Source organism: Schistocerca piceifrons, chromosome 1 (genome assembly GCF_021461385.2).
Source record: "Schistocerca piceifrons isolate TAMUIC-IGC-003096 chromosome 1, iqSchPice1.1, whole genome shotgun sequence".
Classification (NCBI taxonomy): Eukaryota; Metazoa; Arthropoda; class Insecta; order Orthoptera; family Acrididae; genus Schistocerca; species Schistocerca piceifrons.
Window position 1 is genome coordinate 1,138,377,966 of NC_060138.1, and position 19,595 is coordinate 1,138,397,560.

The 19,595-nt window shown below is 39.9% G+C and overlaps 1 protein-coding gene and 1 non-coding gene across 7 annotated transcripts in view; one reads left to right on the top strand and one right to left on the bottom strand.

Moving 5' to 3' along the window:
• Nucleotides 1–19,595, bottom strand: part of LOC124801037 (crossover junction endonuclease EME1) — a 68,201-nt gene that overhangs the window by 15,518 nt on the left and 33,088 nt on the right. For all 6 annotated transcript variants that reach the window (XM_047263047.1, XM_047263045.1, XM_047263046.1 and 3 more), the window contains exons 7-8: nt 17,694–17,869; nt 6,001–6,186 (exon numbers count right to left, since the gene is read on the bottom strand). In XM_047263047.1, the coding sequence (XP_047119003.1) occupies nt 6,001–6,186; nt 17,694–17,869 (362 nt within the window). The remainder of the gene's footprint in view (nt 1–6,000; nt 6,187–17,693; nt 17,870–19,595) is intronic.
• On the top strand, nt 7,223–7,297 carry Trnal-caa. The gene has a single exon. It is a non-coding gene; the product is annotated as a tRNA-Leu (tRNA).

Here is a 19,595-nt window from a genome sequence, read left to right on the forward strand (position 1 = left end):
AAACTCTGTTTAAACTGTGCTTTATCTGAAATCAAGTTTTTAATGGTTGCTGGCAATTTATTAAAAATGTGTGTTCCTGAATATTGGACCCCTTTTTGGACCAAGGTAAGTGACTTTAGGCCTTTATGTAAATTCTTCTTATTCCTAGTATTGATACTGTGTACTGAGCTATTGGTTGGAAATAGAGATGTATTAACAAGTTTTATTAAGGAATAAATATACTGAGAAGCAGTGGTTAGAATACAAAGTTCCTTGAACAGGTTTCTACAAGATGTTCTCAAATTTACACCACAGATGATTTTTATCACATGCTTTTGCACCCTAAAAACTTTTGGTCGGTTTGATGAGTCGCCCCAGAATATGATCCCATAATGCATACTAGAATGAAAGTAAACAAAGTATGCAAGTTTTTTTTAATATAAATATATCTCCTACATCCGACATCATTCTCATGGCAAATACAGACTTGTTTAGGCACTTAGGCAATTCTGTGGTATGCCCTTCCCAACTGAATTTATTATTAAGTTGTAATCCCCGAACCTCTTTGATCTGCATGTCTTCATACGTTATACTCAAGCTGGGAGGTAATCTCTTACAGGTTCTGAACTGCATATACTGAGTCTTCTCAAAGTTTAATGACAAAGAATTAACTTTAAATCACTTATTGATGTCAGTGAAAATTTGATTAGCAGCTATTTATAAATCTGCACTTGACTTGCTACTTATTGCAATGTTTGTGTCATCTGCAAACAAAACAAACTTAGCATCTGGCAATGTAACAGATGAGAGGTCATTAATATACACAAGAATGTTCCTCTTCCTTTTTGGCCCCACATGTCACTGTCTTCACAATATCCCATACAGTTTTTATTTTGTTACCTGATGTAATTATCTTTTTCTCATAATAAAGCTGCTTTGATTGCTGGATTACTTGCTTCAATATTTCGCAGTATTCTTTGTAATGCATTACAATTCCAACCTCAGAGCTGTTTCTAGATAGTAGATAGAGTCTCATTTTTGTCCAACATGATATCTTTATGCCTTGTGTAATCCACGGTTTATTTTTTGACTTATGTATGAGTTGAGTTACCTCGCTGTTTGTGTGGCGGGTGCCAACAACATAGCTCATAACGAATCTGGAAAGTGCATAACAGGTTTGAGGGATTTTTTAAACGTAAATATGATGAAAAACACTGTTGTTGTGACGATACCTCATAGACATGACTTCACGTATAATGTGTGTGTGAATAAAGAAACCCACAAAACCAACACTAGAATAAAACAATTATGCTCTACTTACGCAAAATGCAATGTAGTAGATATCAACAGACTGGCGAAAAATCTGCACACTGAACACGGTGAGCATCTGAATTACCAGGGTAAAAAATTTCTCTGTCACGAGATAAGCAAAATTATAAATTAAATTCAAGAATGCAACTGTCTAGTTTTAAAAGACACTATTTCTGGGGACACTTATGGACCTCCTTTTTTATGCAATACAACATTACAGGGGAAGGAAGGGTAGAAACCACGTTAAGGGAAAACTGCAGCAAAGTAATTAATTCAGATAACTGTGTTGTTTTAGATCAATCGGTGAAAATACATGAACATGCAAGATCTTGTGACATCAAAATACCTTTCTGTGCAGATAACAATGTTCTCCTTCTACATATAAATGTACAATCACTTTGTGGTAAAATCAATGAACTGCAGTATTGGCTTGATAAAATTAACTGCAGTATGTTGTGTATCAATGAACACTGGATGAAAGAGTCTGAAACAGACTTGTGTGTTCCTCCAGGATATTTCCTAGTTACTAGCTATTGCAGAGGAAGCATTTCACATGGTGAAGTCTCAATCTACATTAAAAACAAATTAGATTTAGATTATTCAGTAGTAGACCTTAGCAAAATGTGCCTTGAAGGCATATTTGAAGTAGCCGGAATGGTAATACATGCACAAAAAATTGTAATTGTGTCAGTGTATCAAACTCCAAGATCTGATGAAATAATATTTGTAGAAAAAATTAAAACACTAATTTTGCAGTTGTCAAATATAAACAACATAAAATTATAATTGTAGGTGATATTAACATAGATATAAGGGCAAAGAAGAGACATGTTATCTATATGGTTAATTCTTTGAAGCCATTGAACTATTATTGTCTTAATGAAAAGCCACCAAACAGAATGCATGTCTTGATAACATAATTAGAAATATCAGATCATGCAGGACTATGGCTTCAAATAGAAAATTCTGAACTCAACACTAAAGAAAGACAAGTGACATATAGACTTCTAGGAGAATCCAATGTAAACAACATGATTAATGAGTTACAGGAAATTGATTGGTCTCATAAAATTAATAATAATAAGGCAACTGATGAATGCTTTACTATTTTCCTCACAGAAATTAAGCACATTGTAGAAAAGACGTGCCCCACTGTAAACAAATGACAACATCCTGATAATACACATAAGCAATGTCCTACTAACAAGTGGTACACTCCAAAACTTAACAAACCTGGGATACTACTTCTAATTCTGAAGGAGAAGTCTAATAAAAGTGATCAAGACAAGGCAAATTACATAAATATGAGAAAACTTTACAAATCAGAAATAAAAGGGGCTAAGTGCAATGCAAATGATGAATACATTTTGAATTCCAAAAATAAATGTAAAGCAGCGTGGAATGTCATAAAACAGGAAATTAATAACATCAATAAAGAAAACAACATCCCTATAGACTGTGATACATTCAATGATTATTTTGTAAATACTGCCACCACCACTCCACTCAATAATTCTACCATAGATGCAGAAGCACTACTCATCCATACAAACCAGACTAGTGAGAAATTTACTTGGAATCCTATCACCCTAAATTAAATTTGCAAATCGATAAACAAACTAAGCAATTCCAAAACAGAAAACTATTATGGACTCCGTAATTTCATCATAAAGTGTGTAGCAAAGGAAATCAAAATGCCACTTCTCTCACTGTCAAACAGAGTACTAGATGAAGGAATTTTTCCACAATGTCTTAAGCTCACAGTTACACTACCTATGTATAAAAAAGGTGATAAAAACCTCCCAAACAACTACAGACCCATATCAATAGTACCAATCATATCCAAAATAATAGAAAATTGCATGCATATGCAGCTATACAGCTATTTTGAAAGCAACAAACTATTAAATGAACAGCAATTCAGATTCAGGTCTCACCTATCAACTATAAAAGCAATTGAAGCTTTGGTGAACAATGTATATGAAGCAGATGAAAAGAGGCTGCATATATCTTGAACACTTTTTGATTTAAGCAAAGCATTTGATTCAGTGTCTCATGACATAATCATTAAAAAGTTAGAATACTACGGCACTGAAGATATACCACTCACCTTATTCAAATCTTATTTAAGCAGTAGGTTACAGCTTGTATATGCAAATAAACAGAGATCAGCAATACTCCCTATAAAAAGAGGAATACCCCAAGGCTTGGTTCTTGGGCCTTTCCTGTTTATTGTCTATATTAACAATTTCTCGAATTATATACCATGTAAGAATATACTGTATGCTATAACTATATGATATAACACTAATAACCTCAGGTGACAATTTACAAACTGTGGTGGATAACAACAGAGAAATAATGCAAATTACTAGTCACTGGTGTCAGGCCAATCAACTGTGCATAAACAATACAAAAACAGAAGAAATAATTTGTAATCTAAAAGCTACAAAAAGTAAAAATAAAGCAGTGAAACTACTTGGATTGCACATAGACCAAAAACTATCCAGGGAAGAACACACCAATCACCTGTGCAGCAAACTAGCCTGTGTACTTCTTTTTTTTACTGTACAAACTGAGAAACAGTGTGATCAAACAGCTGTTACTCCACTCACATTTTGCTTTCTTCCATTCCCATCTGGAGTATGGAATTTTGCTCTGGGGTAATTCCTCAGGGGCTAAATGTATTTTCAGATGGCAAAAGAAGGCCATCAGATGTATACTAGGATTAGTACCCAGAGATTACTGCAGAAACCACTTTAAATATCTCAGTGTATTGACAGTACCTAGCATGTACATTGTATAACTGTTTAATGTATGCTAAAGAAAATCTGGACAAATGCACCGCGAGATGTGATGTACACACACACACACACACACACACACACACACACACACACACAATACCAGAAATAGTTGCTTGTTAATAACTATAAACATTTGGGCACAAAAGTTTTTAATAAGTTACCATACTCAGCTCATACAGCCCCATTTAATAAATTCAAGAGTGTATTGCAAAACTGGTTAAAATGCAGTGAACTCTATACAATTGAAGAATTCCTAGGGAGTACTCACTATAATATAAGCTTTTAATAAGTGATAAAGAAATGTTTTCAATTCTTAAATAAGCTAAATAATTCTGTGTATGTAAGTGTTTATTGTGCTTAACTGTACTCCATTGTAAACTTTGACGAAGCAAATTGTATGAAAAATACTGAAAGGTAAATAAAAATATTCTATTCTATTCTTTAGGGGAAAACAATTCTCAAAAGTGGAGGCAACTTTATTAATGAATGCTTTGTATTTTCCATTTGAGTCAGATGTATTGTGAACAACTATCTAGTCAATGTCTTTCAGCAATTTCCTGAATTTCTCAATTTTTGACTTATTTATTACCCTCCTGTACTCAGATTTAATAGAGTTTTTATCCTGACAAGTTTCAACATTTAACACAGCATGCTGCATGTCATGATCAGATAGCCCATTTATTATTGGTTTTGTGATATGACTTTCTTCCCTAGATCTGTCTACAAAGATATTATCAATATTTATTAGGGATTTTGCCCAGGATGAGTGATGGTGGGATGTGGGGTCGTGAAGGACAAGCAGATGATTGTGTGTGTGTTTTATCCTACTGCAATCAAACAATCAATGTCTGATCCAACAATACAACTGTCAACAAGTAGTAATTTTATATCACAAGCTCAACTGGAGTATGGCCTGGTAGGTGTGAATCAGCTCATGCTTCTAATTAACTTCAAGACTGTCCAACAAATTTGCTAGGTGGGAGGAGGAAGAGGCAAATGGTGTAAGTGGTATGTGGAGAACAAAAATATCAGTGATATTAGTAGAAGAAAGTGACAATACAACAACACAATGATGAACAGAATTGTAAATTTATGTTATAAAATGTGTTCATTTTGAGTTGGCGTGAGGTCCAACTCAAAATTAACGCACTTCATAACACAAATTTTTGAACACCTGTACACAGCAGCAAAGTCTGTCGAAACTGGTTGTCTGGAAATAAAGAAATATTTATTTGGTCTTGGCTTTAGAAAGTTTTTACCAAGTGAAAATGTATCTTAATTCAGTTCCATTTTCTCTCACATCCTCATCTCTCATTAAGTCTTATGTGCGAGATAATTCTAAAATGACACCCAATTTGAAAATTATACAACAATCCGTACTTGTTTATCTATGTAGGTGTACACTTGAGGCTATTTGTGAAAGTTTCTCTAGGTCTTGCATCCATCTACAGTTGAACAGCAAAAATAATGTAGTCTGTACAAAGTACTCACATCAAAGGCAATCTCTCTCTCTCTCTCTCTCTCTCTCTCTCTCTCTCTCTCTCTCTCTCTCTCTCTCTCAACCTCCCCCCCTCACACACACACACACACACACACACACACACACACACACACACACACACACAAAAAGCATTGCAGGTACTACTCTTTATTATTGTAGTTTTAACTGTAGGTTAGCTGTCAGGAACCCTCCCTCCTTTTCACATTCTGATAATTGCTTCTCATCTTATTAATGCAGGTGGACTTACAAAACAGTTGTACTGTAATTCCATCAGAAGATTATATGTCCAGCAGTTAAAGGCAAATGTTGGAATGCTCTGTTGTCTTCTGAATAACATAATTTTCTAGTTACAGTTAGCAAACCATTGCGGATAACATCCAATTGCATCATATGTATACTAACTTGAATGGTTTCACAGCAATAGCCTTTGTAAGCTGCCCAATTGCTGCACCAAGCTCCTCTGGGGTGTGCACAAGATGATACTGACAGCCGTGTCGCAACTGCAATTCTACGAGGGCCTCCAGCAGCTCATCTTCGGATGGTGATGATTCTGTGTAATAACTTCCCTTCTTCTGTGGTTTCTTGTTCCTAAATAAATGAAGTTATGTTTATCTTAATGTAACTGTGGTCATGTGACAGCTGAAAACAGGCAGATCATTTTTTGGGGGGGGGGGGGGGGGGTTGAGCGATGAGGAGGAGGGGGGGGCGGGGGATGAGGTCAGAGAATCGGTAGACACTAACCATAACGATGCAGCAATGTTTAGTAACCCTGTCAGACATGCGTATGCAAGATATGGATGTACTGATATGCAAATTATCACCCATGTTTGTTGTGGCCATCTGCCGTGGGAAAGCAGACATAGCAGGGTGGTCACATGAATTTCTGTAGCTGGCAAATATTAAGGCTGTCTGACAATGGACTCATTCTCAATTGCTATTCTCCAATGTGCTTCTACAAGTTAATTAAGATCACCACTGTTTACGTGGATGAACATAACCTTGTGCTAGATAGTACTTTGGCAGACAGGCACGTGGTTTCCATCACCATACGAAAAGTGGGATTGTCCTTAAAATTATAATAGCCATACACGTGCATAATGAAGTAGTAGTGCTTGGACTTTCAATGTTTCTGCCAGGAGCTACTGCTTATATTATTTCTATCAAGAACTATTACTGTTTGGATTATTGATTAATAGACAATTTCAATCTGAAACTTCCTGGCAGATTAAAACTGTGTGCCGGACCAAGACTCGAACTCGGGACCTTTGCCTTTCGCGGGCAAGTTCTCTACCAACTGAGCTACCCAAGCACGACTCACACCCCGTCCTCACAGCTTTACTTCCGCCAGTACCTCGCCTCCTACCTTCCAAACTTTACAGAAGCTCTCCTGTGAACCTTACAGAACTAGCACTCCTGAAAGAAAGGATATTGCGGAGACATGGCTTAACCATAGCCTGGGGGATGTTTCCAGAATGAGATTTTCACTCTGCAGTGGAGTGTGCGCTGATATGAAACTTCCTGGCAGATTAAAACTGTGTGCCGGACAGAGACTCGAACTCGGGACCTTTGCCTGTCGCGGGCAAGTGCTGGCGGAAGTAAAGCTGTGAGGACGGGGCGTGAGTCGTGCTTGGGTAGCTCAGTTGGTAGAGCACTTGCCCGCAAAAGGCAAAGGTCCCGAGTTCGAGTCTCGGTCCGGCACACAGTTTTAATCTGCCAGGAAGTTTCAGATCAGGGCACACCCCGCTGCAGAGTGAAAATCTAATTCTGGAATTTCAATCTGTTGTGGCAGCGAGTTTATCTGTGCTCCATAAATGTTGTTGGGCTGAAAGTCAGGGTACAATATTGGCAGCGAGCAGGTTCCAGTTATGGTTAGCCTAGCATTCCAAATGATGCAAAATTTCTTGAGCTTTGATAGCAACAGCTAAATCAGCAACCAGAAGTGGGTCAAGCACTTCACTAATTCTACATTGCAGCAGTCACGGGCACTGCTAGCTGCCTTGGTATTTCAGTCATTGAACAAGGTTCAAAAAGACTGGGAAGTATATGTCTTGCCCTGCGCATCTGGGCAGATGAAATTAAGTATCTGGAGTAACAGTGGGTTTTTTGTTGTTGTATGTGAACACAGTTATATAACTTGGAACAAAAGTTGGCATCATTGTCTGATCCATCTGTGTTCCCACTGTCTGACATTCTCATTATTATCTGACATTTTCCAACAAAATGCATAGAGTAGCTGCCAGGCAAGAATTCTTATTGCACCACAAGTCACAAGCTGTAAATTATGTGTCTTTGATTCAGATTTGAAGGGATAGACTAGAAAATGAAAATTCACATGTGTGTCATCTCTCATACATGAAAAATTGGATATGAGCTGTAGTGACTTGTTAAGAACCGGATAACAAGGTATGTACACAAGCCTTAAGACAGTCTGACGCCTTCCTGGCTGAGGTGCTACAAACATTGTGTGCATTTGAAATATCACCAATTGTGTGGTAAACTTTTTGGTACGATACTGATCTTTAACATGTGGCCCATAGCCATAGTGATAAAATGCAGCAGGTTTCCATAACAGACTCTAAAGTTGTAAACAAGTTTCATTTGACAGAAGACAACTGGCCTCTCCACAAAACTTGTCATGTATCAGGTGTTGTTTTTGGCAATACACCTTGTCTCCTACTTGCCTGGGCTGCTTTTCTTTGCATCCCAGATGAGAATGCCTAATAATCAGGGCAAATATTATAAGTGTTTACATAAACATTGCACTGCAGGTATATGTCATAGCATGGTGGGCACTAGGCTCTGGCCCCAGTGATCATGTGCAGGCAATGCATAAAATTTAGCTACTTGCAACAGTATAAGACTTTCCTTTTGATACCATTGCATTGGTCTAGTTGTTAACCAGTCTATGTATTTAGTATGTGTACTCCCTCATTCAGTGAAGTGCTATCAAAGTTGGAGATATAGCCACTGCTTAGGTTGTGTACAACTGATGGTTGTTTACAATCAATTCATTTTTTATGGAAATGACACTATGTAATGCCTTAAAAAAGTGTTGTTCAGCTTATATGTGAGTGCAGGCTTTCTAAGTGAATTTCATATATGAAGTCTTCACAGGTTGTCAGCTGAGTAGCGTTGTCGTCTCATAGCAATGTTTCGATGGAATGCATCTCCATCATCTTCAGGTGAAGATGATGGAGACGCATTTCATTGAAACATTGCTACAAGATGACGACGCTATATGGCTGACAACCCGTGAAGACTTCGTATATGTTGTTCAAATTATTCTTTACTGTGCAACTGTTCAATCAAAGACCATTTTCAAGCACAGATTTTTGTTAACAGCAAAAGTTACATCCATCCATTTAGAAATATTATATTTTTGACGTGTGTGTGTGTGTGTGTGTGTGTGTGTGTGTAGTTCCTACTGTTAACAAAACCAGTTGCATAATAAAGGATAAACTGAACAGCAGCTTAATGTGTTACATACCGTCATTTCTACAATTTATAAAAGCTGTGAACACAATCAACAAAAACTATGGCTGTCATTTTCGATTATGGTGGATACATCGGTTCATAAAATTTTCTCTCTGCAGGTGTATTCTATTTTCAGATTTTCATTACATCATGAAATGCAGTCTGTCAAATCATTGATAATTTGTGCTGCCACTGATACACTCTGTACACAATTTGTGCCATTGTTTGAACCTCTTTTGGGGAAAGCAGTTGATTTTCAGCCTTGCACTGTCTTGAAACCAACGGCAAATCTGAAACTTTTCCAAGCTCACCTGATTGCATTAGGAATAAGGTTAAGATTGAACTAGACAGGTTAGAGCACAAAACAGTTTTTTCTCCTGATTTGTACAGTCAGTGGGCTTTACTGTTAGTGGCAGTTAGGAAGCATGGAGGGTCTGTTCTGTGCTGTGGAGACTTTAAGCAAACAATTAATACTGAAGCAGACATTGATTCTTATCCCTTATCTCATCCAGATGAACTTTTTTCTAAACTTTCAGCACGAAATTTATTTTCTAAAAGTGATCTACTGGAGACATATTTTCAGCTGTCTCTTAATGACTTAAAGAAGATTCAACACACTGTTCAGACTGCATCAATAAAATAGGTTACCTTTTGGCCTGGCTAGTGCCTCACCCATATTCCACAGGTCATTTGAACAGACTGCTGCAGGTATTTGAATTGTGTGAATTGTCTCAACAATATTCTGGTCAATGGCCACACGACAAAAAAACATTTTTGCAATCTATGGCTGTTTTTTTGCAGCCCTTGCATAGAAAGTTATTAGGTGTAATATTTCCAAATGCATCTTCTTTCAAAAAGCAGTTATTTATTTTGGCTGTTTACTGAGTGAGGAGGGCCTTCAGCTCACCAAGCAGTATGTAGATGATATTCAGGACATGCTGGTGCCTAAATCCATCAAGGATCTTCAAGTGTTTCTAGGAAAAGTAAATTACTATGTACACTATTTCCCCAGCAGCCTTCACAGCCCACCTGCTAAATTACTTCTGTAAGAAGTAAGAGCTTTTCCAATGGTCTGACTAGTGCTATTGGGATTTTCAGCAGTTACGATCTTCCAACTCCCGCATCACTCTCACTGGGGAATTTCCAGTGTGAAGCAACTGGTGAATTGTTACATTTACTGTTTTGGTATGGCCGATGATGTTGCAGGGATGGTTAGGCAGTGTGCTGTTTGTCAGCACACCAGCCAGCCCCATTCCAGTCATTCTCTCTGTGGCCAGCACCAGTGCAACTGATAAGGAACCTCTTGAGTGCAAGGTTGCTCATCTGAAACTGTTTTGTTAACAATTGTGACAGGAAAGAATTTAGCTGCTAATGACTTACCATGTGCATCAGGAGGGGACATAAGACAAGTGTCCGGGAGCAGGACAGATCAGCCTTCTGTGGGATACATGTATTACACTTCACAAAATGGACATTGTCGACATCCAAGAAATGTTCAAAACGAACCATTAATTTGCATTGCAAACTCTGAATGAAAAATGGTGCACCACGGTAATCACAAAGGTTTGCACCACCAAGATCAAAGGTGAACTCCTTGGGATTTACAAACCGTGCAGGATATTCAGCTAGTAACAACACATACAGAATCACACAGGTGTAACAGGGTGATGAAAAGTGGTGGAATGTGATGGCATACAATCAAATGCAAAATATTCTGTCGTAAAGCTTATTGTGAAACTGGCTATTCTTTAAAGAGTAACTGCAGATAGTGCAATAATATGTTTTATAAATGGAAAAACAAACACCCAGAGGCTTAATTTGTCCAGTGGTTCCAGGTGGTATGAACTGCAATGTCACATGCTTTTCAGGAGGGACGGTTTGCTTTAAAGCAGTAGGATTTTTATACATAGACCAGAAATCAAGCAAAAGCAAGTTATTTTGACCAGTGATTGCCAAACGCACTGCTCATACCACAGTTCTCTTATGCTCGCTTTCCCACTCTTGCTTGCTGTGACCTGTGTGTTCCCTACTGCCCTTGCAAGATCACGCACACGAGAAAGAATCTTAGGGGACAGGGTACCTCCAACATCTGGCAGCACATCTTGATTAACAGTCGACATAATTGTATATGAACGCATTAAGGCAATGATGTTAGTTGATCTGGATACAACTCTCTTGGTACTTCTAATTTCCAGGATTCCTTTAATATGAATTTCCTCTTCGAATACCAATTGGTTGGAGTTGAAAACAAATTCCTTACTGAATGATAGGATAAGTTTATTCACATCATCTACAAATTTTTGGGCTGGTTATATTACATCTTCCAATTCTGTAGCACTGTCTGAAGGAATGCAGCCATCCAGTGCTTCCCTTGAAATCACTGTAATTGATGCCGTGCACAATCTGATGTGCATAATGTACTAGGTCACTATCACATAGATTCTGTAAATTGTATCAAGCAGCCTTGAAATACGCAAACACCAGTTTTTATAACAAGTGCACCTTGTCCTCCCTTGAATAGCCATAGTTTTTCTTATGCACTACACAGTCATATTGCTGCGGACTTATTCGAAAAGTGCTCATAATTGTTCTTTTTTTTACTATGCTGCAGATGATCTTCCATGTACATAATTATGTTTAGCACCCAAACCTTCAACAACGATTGTCCCTTACTATGCTTAACTGGAGATCGGAGTTGTGGCTCCATGTCTGACAAGGACAATGAGACTACATGCCTCGACGCCTGTTTCAGTATCTCTTTCACTTGTTAAGCACATATTGCCATCATTGTACTCCCCATGTGAAATAAAGCATGCGAATGTCACATGTCGACTAAGCAGTTTAACTTTGCTCCATGGCCTTGGCAGTACTCTCCATTGGATACTTCCAGTCCCACCCCCTGTTGCCATTGGCAGCCAATTTTGGATATAGCGGTTGCGTGGTAGGCAATATGTGGGGCATCAAATGCTGTAAAGATCATTGGCCTTTCGGAACCTCACACTCGAGGAGTTCTTGTGAATTCACGCTGGCTTCGCAGACCCTTTCTTAAAATCCATGTGATAAACTGTCGTGGACTACTTCTCCCACTTTCCATAAAGCATATGCCTGCAGCAGACAATGGCAGCACAGTGGGAGCCACAGAGTGTATGTTCACAGTAGAGGGTTACCCTGCATGCTGTTGGACAACAATTTTGAAAGGTGTTTCACCCACAATGGAATTAAACATCTTACCACACCACTTTAACATAAAGTGTCAAACTGACTGGCAGAACGCTTTGTTTGTACATTCAAAATTCAAATGTTAAAAGCCTTAGTTTGCTAAATTGGTTTCAGTGCTAAACATTTTCCTAGCTTCTTACAGGTCCACTTCCATCAATGGTTGAAGCCCAGCAGAGCTCCTTCAGGGGCAACCTCACAGAACACTTATGGCCCTCTTGTTTCCACTCCAGGAACACAAAGCAGACACAGCCACACCATTGCACATGAGTGCCTGCCAGTTTGTGCATGCACATTCGGACAGGTCTTGAATAGATCCGGCAGACAATGGTGGAACTGCATAGATGCTAGTTGCTGTTGGTGGCTACAACACACTGGATGTGACACCAGCAACTCAACCAAGTCAGAGACCTCACTCATGAGCCAATCCACCGATGCAACCACATCGTAACTCTCTCTACGCCCCACCTGGTTCTCCCTTCCTGCAAGGAGGGGCATGACCATGAATGTTGATTCAGCTTGACTGATGGTCAAATTGACCACACCTGCTGCATCCCAAAGGGATGCCTCTACTCCAAAATGGCTCTGGGCCTACAAAAAGTGCTCTGTATCTATACCAGCATCACCAGCAGCCTTGAATATTTCTCAGGAGCCTCTATAATGATGTCACACAGTTTCCAGCCACTTCCACTGTGTCACTCCCCCCACACCAGCTACGCAGTTACTGGCTTAATATTATAATTTTAGTATGCATGTATAATGAAGCAGTAATGCTTGGGCTTATATCAATTCCTGTCAGGAACTATTATTGTTTTGTTAGTGGAATAACAGACAATTTTAATGTTCGTACAGAAAGTTCATTAACATTTGTACAGAAAGTTCATATGTATTCAATAAATGCTTTTCAATCCGAAGTGAGGGTTACAATACAACATGTGATTCTTTCCCAGAACTGCATTTACAACTGCCACCATTTGAAAATAAAAAAGGGCTTGCTTTCCTGTGCCTTATTTAAGTTTAAGCATTACTTCCTTGTCTAAAACTTGATTCTACAAGAATGAATTATAAAAAGTTCCAAAGCATGGTAGCTTCCAAACCAACCCTCTGGTTAGTGTTAATGATAAAATTAAAAGGAAAATTTTGTAAAAACTTGGTTTTCATAGAACACATCAAAAAATATTAATTTCATATTAACACAGATGCAAGGAAGTATTACTCACTCTTTAGACATGTTGAAGAGCAAACACACATGCAAACAAAATTTTGGTGATTAAAGCTCAGCTACAAAATTTGGATCCTTGTTGCATGCTCAGTATTTCTATTTCTCCAAAGCTGTTGCCCCACTGATCCTAAATGGTGAGTGGTTGCATCCGCCCCCCCTCCACCCCCACTCCACTCCTGCCATATCATAGTTTGTATTAATTGTTTACATCACTGTACAGTTTTATATTGCAAGAAGTAATAATAACTAACTAATAACATCATTATGTCAAAATCAACTTTAGAGTTGTGATGGTGTATATTCTGTCTGCTGACAAACTCACTCAAGGCAAAATAGTCTTCGATCTACTAGACCGGTAAAGTCAAGAAACTAGAACAAAGTAACATATTTAAATTTTTTTAATACCCTTTCAAACTCTGCTCAGTCCTTGCCATAATAACTATATAGTTTAAGATTCAAGTTTAGTTAGTGACACACCCATACTACAAGATAACAGTACTATTTGAAATAAACATTGGAGAACTGGGATAGAATAACAACAACATGAAAAGAATCAATTATTAATAATACGATGTAAATGGTTAGATAAAAAATCTACTCACCAAGTGACGGCAGGGGAATACACACACAAAAGGATTTAACTTTTACATGTTTTTGGAGCCAGTGGCTCCTTCTTCTGGCAGAGGAGTTGAAGGGGAAGGAAGAGGAGTGAAGGAAAAGGACTGGATCGGGTTAGGGAAGGGGGTACAGTTCAGGAAAGTCACCCAGAACGGTGGATCAGGGGAGTCATACCGGACAGGATTAAAAGGGAAGACTGATTGTTGGGGACTGCACTGGACAAGATCTGAAAACCTTAGAGCTTAAAGGTAGAAGACAGGGTAATATGCAAGACAGAGACTACTACTAAGACATTGTGCACAAGTTAATAAAAGTGAAGAGCTAAGTGCATTGTTTGTAACACAGGAGGGAAGGGGGTTGATGAAAAATGCACAAGTCAGAAAGTAAAAGATGTAGGAAATGAAAATGGAGTGAAAAAAAGGAGTAATTACAGTGAAGAAGCCCACCCGGTTAGCCGTGCAGTCTAACACACTGCTTTCCGGGCGGGAAGGCGTGCCGATCCCCCGAACGAATTCGGCCAGCGGATTAGTGTCGAGGTCCGGTGTGCCGGCCAGTCTGTGGTTGGTTTTTAAGGCGGTTTTCCATCTGCCTCGGCGAATGCAGGCTGGTTCCCCTTATTCCACCTCAGTTGCACTATGTAGGCAATTGCTGCGCAAACACTTTCTACATGTACGCATACACCGTAACTACTCTACCACGCAAACATTGGGGTTACACTCGTTTGTCTTGTGCAAGACGTTCCCGGGGAGGGAGGGAGGGTCCACTGGGGGCTGAACCGCACAATAACTCTGGGTTTGGTGTGGGGTGGTGGTAGGGTGAGGGGACTGCTGTAACCTGTTGGGTTGTGTACCACTGTGGGCTACGGTGGGGATGAAGCCTCTCCATCATTTGTAGGTCACCAGCTCCATAAAATACAATACAATACTGTGAAGAAATGCTGAGACACAAGGAATTAATGTAAATTAAGGCCATGTGGGTGGCGAGAACCAAGGATATGTTGTAGTGCTAGTTCCCACCTGCGGAGTTCTGAGAAACTGGTGTCTGGGAAGAAATCAGATGACACATGTGATGAAAAAGGCACCAAGATCCCGACTGTCATGCTGTACAACATGCACTGCAATGGTACGTTGTGTGTTGCCTGTATACACCTCTCTGCCTATGCCCATTCATCCTGACTTATAACTGGGTGGCAGTCACACAGATGTAAAAGGCCGAACAGTGTTTACATAACAGCTGGTGTAAGACATGTATCATCTCACAGGTAGTATATGTTTTGCCAGTTACAGGGCTGGAATATGTGGTGGTAAGAGGGTGCATAGGGGAAGTCTGGCAGATGGTATGTTCACAGGGGTAGGAGCCATAGGTTGGGGATATGAGTGCAGAAGAAGCTATTCTAGGTGTGGTGGGCAAAATCTCTAACAGAATGGATCTCATTTCAGGGCATGAATTTAGGAATTCATGGTCTTGTCGAAGTAGCTGACTGATACTTTCAGACCAGGATAATAGTGGGTGACCAGTGGCATGCTCTGAAGTTTTTTTTATTTTGTTCCCCCCCCTTGAGGGATCAGCAGTACCAGGATTGGATGTGATTGCCCAGGAAATCTGCTTCTGAACTAGGCTGTTGGGATAATTATGTTCAGTTAAGGCTGAAGTGAGAGTGATGGTTTACTGCTGTAAAGAGTCTGCCTCCGAACAAATACGTTTGCCTCAAATGCCAATGGTGTATGGGAGGGAACATTTGACATGGAAAGAATGGCAACTGTTAAAATGTAAGTACTGTTGTTTGTAAGCAGGTTAGATGTGGATGGAAGTGTGTAGCTGGCCTTCAGTGAGAATAAGACCAACATCAAGGGAAGTGTCATGGGATTCGGAGTAGGACCATGTGAAATTTAATTGGGAGAAGGTATTTAGAGATTCCAGACCCTATGCTCCTTCTGCACCCATCTCCCCACCCTATGATTCCTACCCCTGTGACAGACCCCACTGCAAGACTTGGCCTATGCACCCTCCTGCCGCCACCTATTCAAGTCCCGTAACTCGCAAAACATATACTATCAAAGGAAGAGCCATCTATGAAACGACACGTCATATACCGGCTATCATGTAAACAATATCTGGCCTTCTACATCAGCATGACTACCACCAAATTATCAATTAGGAAGAATGGGCACAGGCAGAGGGTGTATACTGGCCATACACAAAATCCTGTTGCACAGCATGATGTACAACATGACAGTCATGATCTCTGTGCCTTTTTCACTGTATGTGCCATCTGGGTTCTTCCCCCAGAAACGAGTTTCTCAGAACTCCGCAGGTGGGAACTAGCACTACAACATGTCCTCTGTTCTCACCTCCCACGTGGGCTTAATTTACATTACTTCCTTCTGTCTCAGCATTTCTCCACAGTAACTACTCCTTTCTTAACTCCATTTTCGTTTTTCCCCTTCCTTAATTTTCTGACTTGTCTAGTTTTCACCGTTCCCCCTCCCTTCTGAGTTACATACAATGCACTTAGCTCTTTACTCCTATCAACTCATGCACAATGTCTTAGTAGTACTCTCTGTCTAGCATATTATCCTGTCTTCCACCTTTAAGCTCTCAGGTTTTCAAATCTAGTCCAGTGCAGTCCCCAACAAACAGTCTTTCTTTCTAATCCTGTCCGGTAAGTCTTCCCTCACCTGGGGTTCTGGGTGTCTTTTTTGGATGCCATTTGTGTGTGTGTGTGTGTGTGTGTGTGTGTGTGTGTGTGTGTGTGTGTGTGTGTGTGTGTGTGTGTGTATTCCTAAGGCACCAAACTGCTGAGGTAATTGGTCTCTAGACTTACACACTACTTAAACTATCTTACGTTAAGGACAACACAGACACCCACGCCCAAGTGAGGACACGAACCTCCAGCGGGAGGGGCCGCACAATTCGTGACATGCTGCCTCCAACCGTGCGGCCACTCTGTGCGGCTGTCACCTGGTGAGCAGACTTTTCATTTATCCATTTACATTATATTAACAACATGAAAAGGATGGATTGCTATTCACGACACTGATGAAATGTTGGATGGCAGACGGGCTCAGTGAAAAAAAGACCGCTAGATGCTATTAGGTATTGGACTTAAGTCCTTCATCAGATGTTGAAAAACACACACACACATTCACACACACCTAACTTGCACACAAATGGCCACTGTCATCTCTGGGTACCAAGGCCCTGAGCTGGGCTGTGGCACCTGGAGACCACAGTGACCATTTGTGTTCCGTACATCTGATGAAGGACTTAGAGAGAGAGTTAATGGTATCTAGCAGTCTTTTTTTCACTGTGCCTGCCTGTCATTCAACATCTCCTCAGTGTTGTGAATAGCAATGTATCTTTTTCATATTGTTGAAATATAACATTTTCAGTATTAATTTTTAAGAGTATTGATAAAGAAGTGAAATTAAATTGTATTACCACTTCTGCAAAAGTACTCCTGTTGTCTATTATATATTTTAGAACTAAATCAAGTGCTCAATCATTAATTAAGGGTGGAATGTAACAAGACTGATCTTATTTCCATTTACTATATGTGACATACCTTGAATATTTCTCAGAGTCATAAATTAAAAGTGTCATCTTCTTGCCAGGAAGTGATGACGCAACAGATAATACAGATGCAATAAATATGCCTGACTGCATCTGACTCTTTACCATATCCCACGTCCATATCAACAAAGCATAGTCCTCTTCTTTGTACTTTGTAATCACTTCTAGCTATATTAATAACATATAAGAATTTATTATAACAGTTCCTGTGGTTTTTCTACAGTGCATAACAAAAATTATTGTAACAATATTATTCAATGACAAACACGCTACCATCTAAATATTAAACATTTTTAGGACTTATGGATGATGTATCTGAAACTGAGCAATCCATGCTTCAAACCCAGCAGGTTCTCTGTACCCACCACAATAGCTAAATGTGTTAAAGCACCCATTTCGGGGATTGGACAGGTGCACCAGCTCCGGATGAAACCTGCCTCACGGATTAATGCTGGGGCCAGTGTGCCATCTGATTTGGAAGCAATTTCTCAGCTGTTTTCTACATCCACTTAAGCAAATAGAGGCCTGGTACCCAGATTCCATGTCAGTTACACAATGCACAAGCACAAAGAAAAGCGATATCACTTTAACAATGTGATACACACTGGACACTGACAGAGGGGTACATGTATTCCTCTCCATAAGGTGGGGGAGGGCAGGGGGGAGGGGGAGGCTGGTAGTAGCTTTAAAATGCCTTTGGGAATGGTGACTCCATAGCCTATATATAGGTATGGTTCTCCATAAAGTTGGAGAAGTATTATACCAGTTGCAACATGGCATTAGTTACTTTACATGGTTACTTTTACATGGATGTACGTACAAGCTTGGGGAACTTTTTATAATAATGTATAGGGTCAAAGCTTTCCATTTTCTTTTCACAAATGTTCAATATGCCCTCCACTGAACACACAACAAACATACCAATGCTAGTCAAACCCATTACACACTTCTGTGAGCAGGTCTAGAGTTACTGGCTACAACTAGGGAGCATGAAAGTGTACCACTTTATTGTTATGGGAACACAGCACAACATAAAAATGTCACTGAAGTTGTGCACTTGCACATTTATTTTTCATTTTTGTGGTATGCGGGGCTGACTGAAGTGGCAAATTTCCTGACCCCCCCTGCCCCCCCCCCCCCTCTCATGACAATGGTGGCAGGAAGAGAGGAAGCTGTTCGCGGTGGAGTTCTGTGGAGGGGGACCAGATCAGTGAATGATGCCTCAGCAGCAGCAGCAGTGACCAATCAATGTAACACTGCCTCCACCACTCCCCCTCCACCCCATAGCTGCAGCTGCTATTTGACACTGCCACCTCGTCATGTAGCTGCTGACACAACTCAACTGAGGGACTGTAAAGAGGAGGCATAATATCACTAACCCCCACTGTCACAATAATACAAACATATAGGCATTATATTGGTGGGACTGAAGGCTACCGTTAACTACATCCTATTATGAAAATGGATGCACATATGTATGTATACTGAGATGACGAAAGTCACGGGATACCTCCTAATATCATATCGGACCTCGAATTGCCCGGCATATTGCAGCAATTTGATGTGGCATGAACTCAACAAGTCGTTGGAAGTCTCCTGCAGAAATATTGAGCTATGGTGCCTGTATAGCCATCTATAATTGCGAAAGTGTGCCAGTGCAGAGTTTTGTGCACAAACTGACCTCTCAATTATGCCCCATAAATTTCTGATGGATTTCATGTTGGGCAATTTGGGTGGCTAAAACGCTTGCTCTGAGTATTCCATCATTGTTTGGGAATGTGAGGACCATGAGTCGCTCCAAATGGTCAGTGAATGGTGCAGCTGGACCAGAGGACCCAGTCCATTCCATGTAAACACAGCCCAAGCCATTATGGAGCCACTACCAGCTTGCACA